Source organism: Nicotiana tomentosiformis, chromosome 3 (assembly GCF_000390325.3).
Source record: "Nicotiana tomentosiformis chromosome 3, ASM39032v3, whole genome shotgun sequence".
NCBI lineage: Eukaryota > Viridiplantae > Streptophyta > Magnoliopsida > Solanales > Solanaceae > Nicotiana > Nicotiana tomentosiformis.
This window is the reverse complement of record NC_090814.1, coordinates 56,545,135-56,554,504: the sequence shown is the minus strand read 5'-3', so window position 1 is coordinate 56,554,504 and position 9,370 is coordinate 56,545,135. Positions and strand designations below refer to the sequence as shown.

Genomic DNA, 9,370 nt, shown 5'->3' with positions numbered 1-9,370 from the left:
TCAATTCTTCACTGCATTGATCTTATGAGTGTCGACACTAATACCCTCGTCAGATATCACAGGCCCAAGGAATGCTACAGAGTTTATCCAGAATTCACATTTGGAGAGCTTAGCATATAACTTATGATCCTGAAGGGTCTGTAATACTATCCGCAAGTGGCCCGCATGTTCCATCTCCGAACAATAATTCACCAGAATGTCATCAATGAATACGATCACGAACACATCAAGATAGGGACTGAATACACTATTCATGAGATCCATAAAAACTGACGGGGTATTTGTTAGACCCCGAACGACATCACCAAGAACTCAAAATGCCCATATCTTGTCCAGATGGCCGTCTTTGGAATATCCTTCTCCTTAACCCTCACCTGATGATACCCTGAACGTAAGTCAATCTTGGAGAAATACTTGGCACCCTGGAGTTGGTCAAACAGGTCATCAATCCTTGGAAGTGGATACTTGTTCTTTATACTAAACTTATTCAACTGTCGATAATCGATACACATCCTTAACGACCCGTCTTTCTTTCGCACGAACAAGACTGGCGCACCCCAAGGTGAAGTGCTAGGCCTAATGAAGCCCTTATACAGCAAATCCTTCAACTGCGCATTCAACACTTGCAACTCTTCCGGGACCATCTTGTATGGAGGGATAAAGATCGGTTGAGTGTCAGGCAACACATCAATGCTAAACTCAATTTCCCTTTCAGGAGGAAGGCCTGGGAGTTCATCTAGGAAAATATTTGCAAATTCATTGACCACGTGGATTGATTGTAGAGTAGGTGGCTTCACCTGCATATCCCTAACGCGAACGAGATGATAAATGTAACCTTTTAAGATCATCTCTCTTGCATTAAGATAGGAAATAAACCTACCTTTTGGCGTATCAATGTTCCCCTCCCATTCGATGACGGGTTCACCAGGAAACTGAAACCTAACCATATTTGTATGACAATCAACATTTGCATAGCATGAGGCCAACAAGTCCATTCCCATTATCACATCGAAATCAACCATTTCTAACTCAAATAAATTTGCCGAGGTTTGACGACTACAAATCATCACTGTGAAACCTCTATATACCCTTCAACAATCACATAATCTCCTATTGGAGTAGATACCGCAAGTGGTTTACTTATCAATTTAGGTTCAACACCAAACTTATTTGCCACAAAGGGTGTAGCATATTATAATGTAGATCCCGGATCAATCAACGCATATACATTATAAGAAAACACAGACAATATACCAGTAACAACATTCGGAGATGACTTGAGATCCTGTCGACCTACTAGAGCATATGTTTGATTTTGAGTACCACTCGAACTCGGCACTGCACCTCTACCTCTACCACGACCTGTCGACTACTGAAAACCCCGTGCTGGAGGTCGAACTGATGAGGAAGAACTAGACACAGATCCAGTCGGCTGAGCCATACCACCACCTCCTCTTTTAGGAAAATCCTTCATCATATGGCCAGGCTGTCTACAAGAATAGCACGCATCGGAATCTCGATGGCACAGTCAAAAGTGGGCCTTGCCGCACTAATCACAACGAGGTGTTTGGGGTCTCGTCTGACTAGTATCCCTAAGATATTGTGAGCATGATTCCAGCGAATTCTGACCTAGACTAGAATAGGTAAATCGATCATACTAAGGCCTCTGAAATTGTGGAGGAGCACTAGTTACAGGTGGCGCCGAACTCCTCGAAGACTGGGGCCTGATACTACCTCTAAAGTCATCAGAATACCCTGCAAACCTCGCCCTCTTATGCTGGCCCCAATCCTGCTCCCTATCTACCCTTTGCTGGTGCTTACAATCCTCTTATGTCTGGGCATAAGCCTGAATACAGGAAATATACATGCCCCCTACCAAGGAGGATGTCGTGCACTCATTTATCAGATGTGGTCCCAACCCGTTCACAAACAAGTGCACCCTATCGCTCATCTCGGCCACCATATGGGGAGAATACCTTGCTAAAGAATCAAATTGCATACTATACTTTCGCACACTCATATTACCCTGTCGAAGGTTCAAGAACTTATCAGCTCTAGCTCATCGTATCTCAACTGGCAAGTAGTGACGAAGAAAGGCCTTAGAAAATTCCTTCCACACAGCTGGAAGAGCGTTTGGACCCCTGAATCTCTCCCAACTATCATACCAGAAAACCACTAAATCCCGTAACCGATAAGAAGCCAACTCTACTGCCTTCATATCACTAGCATGCATAACCCGCAGGGTACGATGAACCTGATCAATAAAAGTCTGCGGGTCCTCCTTGGGGTCTGATCCGGTAAACACCGGAGGGTCTAGATTAGTAAAATCATAAACTCTCACACTAACGGGTTTATCAGCAGCACCGGTATTCTTCCTCTGAGCCTAAGCAGATACCAAGCTAGTTAACAACTGCACCGCACTGCGCATATCCTAGTCTGTAGTGCCAGACGATGGAACTGGAGGTGTTGGGTGCCTCCTAATATCCTCTGGAGGAGACGGAGTAGATGAGTTATGAGATGGCATCTCACTCTGAGCCTCTTTTTGGCCTGCTCTGGCTGGAAGCACCTGACTGGTACCCTCTCCCGCAGCTGTATCAAGACGTCTACTAATCGCTTGCTTCCTAATAGAAGGCATCGCTAAAAGAAAACAAGATGAATATTAGAGACGAACACTTACGACTCAACTCTATGCACGATCTAGATTCAGGAAGAAGGTAACAACCCTAAATGTCATGTAGCCTCCTGATTATAAATATGGCGTGCTACACATCCATAATCAAGACTCCACTAGACACGTCTCATAGATAACCCCTAGTTCAGACTTGCTCTGATACCAAGTTTGTCACGACCCAAACTGGAGGGCCATGACTGGCACTCGGGCCATACCTACTAAGCACCAACGCACATTTTATCTAACCTTTCTTGTTATAAATAAGGGCTGACGATATCAATATAAATGCTAAACATGAATCCTAAACAACCAACAATGACAGATGATGACATGAACATATATAACATGGGCAGACAAGGCTAACATGAAGCTATGTATAAGGTGCGAGCTGACAAGCTGCCATGAGAGACTATACAACAAAAATCAGTCGACAAGGCAATCCAAGCTATACATGAGTCGACACCTGTCTATGAGCCTCTAAAGGAATATAAGTGTTGCAACATTGCCGGAACAGGACCCCGACATACCCATAATGTCTATAACAAAAATACATACCAAGACCACAGCAAGTCCGGAGAAGGGATCTCGCCAATAACTGTTGAACATGGCAGCCTACTATAGTGTGTGGGGGGGGCTTCGCCTACCTATCTATTAGGACGTGCAACATGACATGTAACATCCAAAAATAAAAAAGACATCAGTACGAATAAAGTACTGAGTATGTAAGGCAGGAAAGAATAAGTAAGAACAGTAATGTAAACATGGATAGAGAATATACAACATGTAACATCTGGGTACCTCTAAGGGCTACTGACATGAAATATATATATATATATATATATATATATATAAACTTTTAAAATATACACCTCTATGGGCATCATCATCATCATATCGTATCCAGACGTAATAGGCTCGGTAAAAATGTACTCGGCCATCAGAAGGCTTGGTAGAATTGTACCCGGCCACGTGGAGCTCGATAAAACCCAACTGATCAGTGGTGGCAGAATAGGTGTCATACCCGGCCGACTATAGCACGGCTCGGTAGAGTAAAATAGATACATATATATGATGCGTGCTGGACTTATTGGAATCATATTTTTAACCTCTCGGAGTGACGTAAGGTCGGTATCCTCCGTACACGTTATTAGGCCTAACTCTTCATTAAGAATCTTATAAGAAATCAAAAAGTACCAACAATATTGAAAACATAAGAATAAGAGAAGTAACATCAACATCAATTGTTCCATAAGAAGGGAAACAATGTAAGCTCGTTCATTATATTATGTACAATCGGAGTCGTGAAAAAGAAGGAAAGGGATAGCCTCACATACCTTGTATAGATTTCCCAACCTCAAGCTATGCAAATATCACGACTCCTTAGTCTACAATAAGAGAAATGACACTATCGTTATCGTTTAAGCGTCGTAACTACTATGTATCAACCGTAACCTATTTTACGATGAAACGGACAGCACCTCCCCTATTTATATGAATTAAAAATAGTTAAAACAACCACAAAACAGCCCAAACATCATCAATAATAATCATATTGAGCCTCACAAAACAGTCCACCAACCAACAGCACTACTAACAAGCCTTTCGATATATATCTCACAAGTTCTAGCTTCAACGACTTAGCCGTAACTTGGATAATCTTAAATACATGTAGGGTAAGAGGTTCCTTACATTTAAACAGAAAGAACAAATCCAATTTGACCTTAATTGACCACGAAATATCCCTCCAATGCTGCCACAAGTACGAGGAAGCGAAACTAGCAATCAATTAGGGTTTTTCGGCACTAGAATCACTTTAGAAGACTTGAAATAACCTAGGGTTGATATTAAAAACTTGAGGGAGTATTTTAAAGAACATAAACCACTTAAACAAACCTCCCACACGAGCTGGAACAACACAAAAATCAGCAACAACAAGAAGAACAAGAAACTTACTAGCGCCGCGGGGTTCCCGACACTTGATTTGTAATGTTTGCCCTTTGTTTTGGTCTTGGATCATGAGAGAACCTTGAGAGAGTGTTTTTAGGGTTTTAATGTCTGAATATACTAAAAAGGGATGACTTAAAACGGGGTTGAGGCATGTTATATATATACATATGTCTCAACCGCCTATGTAGGCCCCATAGAGAGCTGCTTGGCGCAGTCTTGCAAAAGCATGAATATCTCTCTACTCCGAGATCATATTGACGACGGTTTAATGCGTTAGAAACTAGACTCATAGATCTTCAATTTGGTGGTAGATCACCCCATAATTCCAATTAAATTGGTAGAAAAGCTTAGTAACATTTGACCTAAAGTTTAAGTAAAATTATGAACGTAAGTTGCTACAACTTTTGTCGACTTTTGTTTCATAGCTCGCTTGACTTAAAGACTTATGATACGGATATTATATGATTCAAATACCTTAAAATACGACCTCTTGGTAATATTAATCACCTCTAGTTTTACCCTAAAATACGGGTAACAACATCCTTGATTCGTTTAACTTCTAATGCTTGTTAACCACTCTTACACACCCTTGTATCCTTTAAGACCAATAGGATTAACTTCATATTATACCAAAGATAATATCTTCTCGGATTTACATCGACTAACTTACGGCGTGATCTAACGTATGTGAATATGGGTTGTAACACCCTCCCCCCTAGGAACATTCGTCCTCGAATGTAAGGGTTTATGGGGAGCCTAACTTACCGTGGATTCCGACGGAAATTTCCGGATGAGTTTCCCCTCTAAAATGGACACTAGCCAAAATTGCAAGAAGTTAAACCCAACCTATGGCCTTACAAGGCTATACAAAGCATTATGGATATGTACATTATCTGCATATCACCATTTTGTATTAAGAAAGAGTATTCTCAAGCTATTGCTTACCTCATAGAGCTATTTCACCTTCTAATGCGCCCTGCTTCCCCCAGTCCTCGTTATCTTCAATTTGGAACAGGTAAAGGTATTTAGACTTCATCTCCTCTTATGCTTCCCATGTCATTGCATCCGTATTCTTGTTCCTCCACAATACTTTGACGGAAGCTACATCCTTTGTTCTAAGCTTGCGGACTTGTCAATCTAATATAGCCACTGGAACTTCTTCATATGATAGATCCTTTGTAACTTGTACATCTTTGACAGGGACAACCCGAGAAGGGTCTCCAATACATTTCCTCAACATAGATACATGGAATACTGGGTGAACAAATTCCAATTCGGATGGCAATTCTAACTCATAAGCAACCTGTCCAATTCATCAAAGAATTTTGTACGGCCCAATATACCACGGACTCATCTTACCCTTCTTCCCAAAATGCATAACACCCTTCATCGGCAAGATCCTCAGGAAAACCCAATCACCAACCTCAAATTCCAGATCACGACGTCGAACATCAGAATAAGACTTTTGCCTACTTTGTGCCGTCCTCGGTCGCTCTTGTATCACTTTCACCTTCTCAATGGTTTGGTGAATCAAATCTGGCCCATATAATTCTATCTCACCAACTTCGAACCATCCAACTGGTGATCTACATCTCCTCCCGTACAGTTCCTCGTACGGAGTAATTTTAATACTAGAATGGTAGCTATTATTGTAGGCGAATTCTATGAGTGCCAGATGGTCATCCCAATTCCCCTTGAAATCTAGAACACATGCTCGTAGCATATCTTCAAGTGTCTGAATGGTACGTTCATCATGTCTGTCAGTCTATGAATGAAATGCAGTGCTGAGATTCACTTGTGTGCCTAAACCCTTCTGAAAAGACCTCCAAAAGTTAGCCGTAAATTGAGCTCATCGGTCTGATATAATAGATGTCGGCACACCATGAAGCCTAACAATCTCCTTGATATACAACTTCGCATAATCTTCAGCCGTGTAAGTTATCTTAACTGGAAGAATATGGGCACATTTTATAAGTCGATCAACTATCACCCAGATGGAGTCAAACTTATGATAAGAGCGAGCTAATCCAATAATGAAGTCCATATTAATCACCTCCCATTTCCAGGTCAGAATCGCTATATTCTGAATCAATCCACCGGCTTTCTGATGCTCAATCTTTACTTGTTGACAATTAGGACACTAGGATATGAATTATGCAATAAACTTCTTCATGCTATCCCACCAATACTGCTCCTTAACGTCATGATACATCTTTGTCGAGCTGGGATGGATGGAATATCGGGACTGATGAATCTCAATCATAATCTTCTCTGACAACCCTGCCACATTAGGCACACATAATCGGCCCTGGTATCTTAGTGCCCCATCTCCTTCGATCTTGAAAGCAGTAATTGTACACTGTTGAATGCTCTCTCTCAATCGTACTAAGGTAGGATCTTCATATTGTCGTGCTCTTACCTCAGCTACCAAAGATAATTCTGATGTAATATGTACAGTAACACCTCCGTCATCAGAGTCTAACCATCTAATTCTCATATTGGTTAGCTGATAAAGCTCTTTAGTCAACCCATGTCTACCTGCCTCAATATGTACTAATCTTCCCATTGACTTACGACTGAGAGTGCCTGCCACAACATAGGCTTTACCGGGATGGTACAATATATCAACATCGTAATCTTTCAATAATTCAAGCCACCTACACTGCCTCAAATTCAACTCTTTATACTTGAAAATGTATTGTAAACTCTTGTGATCTGTGTAGATGTCAACATGGACATCGTATAAGTAGTGCCGCCATACCTTCAAAACATATATTACTGCAGCCAATTCCAAATCATGAGTCGGGTAATTCTTTTCATGCTTCTTCAATTATCTTGATGCATAAGCAATCACCTTCCCACGTTGCATCAATACGCACCCCAAACCTATACCTGAGGCATCACAATATACCACATAATCTTTTGTTCCTTCTGCGAGAGTGAGCACTGGCACAGATGTCAATTGATTCTTTAGCTCCTGAAAACTACGTTCACAAGCATTAGACCACTGGAACTTGGTAGCTTTCTGTGTTAACTTAGTCAATGGTGCTGATATAAAGGAAAACCCTTCTACAAATTACCTATAATATCCTGTTGGCCCCAGGAAGCTGTGTACTTCTGACGGTGTTATAGGTCTTGGTCAATTCTTCACTGCATCGAACTTCTAAGTGTCGACACTAATACCCTCGTCAGATATCACAGGCCCAAGGAATGTTACTGAGTTTATCCAGAATTTACATTTGGAGAGCTTAGCATATAACTTATGATCCTGAAGGGTCTGTAATACTATCCTCAAGTGGCCCGTATGTTCCGTCTCCGAACAATAATTCACTAGAATGTCATCAATGAATACGATCACGAACACATCAAGATAGGGCCTGAATACACTATTCATGAGATCCATAAAAGCTGTCGGGGTATTTGTTAGCCCGAACGACATCGCCAAGAACTCAAAATGCCCATATCTTGTCCAGATGGCCGTCTTTGGAATATCTTTCTCCTTAACCCTCACCTGATGATACCCTGAACGTAAGTCAATCTTGGAGAAATACTTGGCACCCTGGAGTTGGTCAAACAGGTCGTCAATCCTTGGAAGTGGATACTTGTTCTTTATAGTAAACTTATTCAACTGTCGATAATCGATACACATCCTTAACGACCCATCTTTCTTTCGCACGAACAAGACTGGCGCACCCCAAGGTGAAGTGCTAGGCCTAATGAAGCCCTTATCCAGCAAATCCTTCAACTGCGCCTTCAACTCTCACAACTCTTTCGGGACCATCATGTATGGAGGGATAAAGATCGGTTGAGTGTCAGGCAACACATCCATGCTAAACTCAATCTCCCTTTCAGGAGGAAGGCCTAGGAGTTCATCTGGGAAAACATTTGCAAATTCATTGACCACGGGGATTGATTATAGAGTAGGTGGCTTCACCTATAGATCCCTAACGCGAACGAGATGATAAATGTAACTTTTTTATATCATCTTTCTTGCCTTAAGATAGGAAATAAACCTACCTTTTGGCGTATCAATGTTCCCCTCCCATTCGATGACGGGTTCACCAGGAAACTGTAACCTAACCATATTTGTACGACAATCAACATTTGCATAGCATGAGGCCAACAAGTCCATTCCCATTATCACATCAAAATCAACCATTTCTATCTCAAATAAATTTGCCGAGGTTTGACGACTACAAATCATCACTGTGCAACCTCTATATACCCTTTAACAATCACATAATCTCCTATCGGAGTAGATACCGCAAGTGGTTTACTTATCAATTTAGGTTCAACACCAAACTTATTTGCCACAAAGGGTGTAGCATATGATAATGTAGATCCCAGATCAATCAACGCATATACATCATAAGAAAACACAGACAATATACCAGTAACAACATTCGGAGATGACTCGAGATCCTGTCGACCTACTAGAGCATAGGTTCAATTTTGAGTACCACTCGAACTAGGCACTGCACCTCTACCTCTACCATGACCTGTCGACTACTGAAAACCCCGTGCTGGAGGTCGAACTGATGAGGAAGAACCAGACACAGATCCAGTCGGCTGAGCCATACCACCACCTCCTCTGTTAGGAAAATCCTTCATCATATGGCCAGGCTGTCTGCAAGAATAGCACGCATCGAAACCTCGATAGCACAGTCAAAAGTGGGCCTTGCCGCACTAATCACAACGAGGTGTTTGGGGTCTCGTCTGACTAGTATCCCTATGATATTGTGAGCACGATGC

The 9,370-nt window shown here is 41.7% G+C and overlaps 2 protein-coding genes across 2 annotated transcripts; both read right to left on the bottom strand.

The window, feature by feature from the left end:
- LOC138907847 (uncharacterized) lies at window positions 1–1,022 on the bottom strand. Its single transcript, XM_070198466.1, has 2 exons — window positions 557–1,022; window positions 1–74 (listed from the first exon to the last, which is right to left on the bottom strand). The coding sequence occupies exons 1-2, from the start codon at window positions 1,020–1,022 to the stop codon at window positions 1–3; spliced, it is 540 nt and encodes a 179-aa protein (XP_070054567.1).
- A 5,748-nt stretch (window positions 1,023–6,770) lies between these two features.
- LOC138907846 (uncharacterized) lies at window positions 6,771–8,777 on the bottom strand. The gene is made up of 3 exons (XM_070198465.1): window positions 8,636–8,777; window positions 7,530–7,666; window positions 6,771–7,280 (listed from the first exon to the last, which is right to left on the bottom strand). The coding sequence occupies exons 1-3, from the start codon at window positions 8,775–8,777 to the stop codon at window positions 6,771–6,773; spliced, it is 789 nt and encodes a 262-aa protein (XP_070054566.1).
- Window positions 8,778–9,370: the final 593 nt, after the last annotated feature.

What these genes read in the sequence shown, in the direction of transcription:
- LOC138907846 (XM_070198465.1), bottom strand. Translation starts at nt 8,777, where the DNA reads ATGGTTGATTTTGATGTGATAATGGGAATGGACTTGTTGGCCTCATGC. An exon ending in GAACATTGATACGCCAAAAG is followed by an intron (nt 7,667 to 8,635) that starts GTAGGTTTATTT and finishes CCTTTATATCAG; the next exon opens with CACCATTGACTAAGTTAACA. An exon ending in AAGGAACAAAAGATTATGTG is followed by an intron (nt 7,281 to 7,529) that starts GTATATTGTGAT and finishes AATTTGAGGCAG; the next exon opens with TGTAGGTGGCTTGAATTATT.
- LOC138907847 (XM_070198466.1), bottom strand. Translation starts at nt 1,022, where the DNA reads ATGGTTGATTTCGATGTGATAATGGGAATGGACTTGTTGGCCTCATGC. An exon ending in GCCTAGCACTTCACCTTGGG is followed by an intron (nt 75 to 556) that starts GTGCGCCAGTCT and finishes TAAACTCTGTAG; the next exon opens with CATTCCTTGGGCCTGTGATA.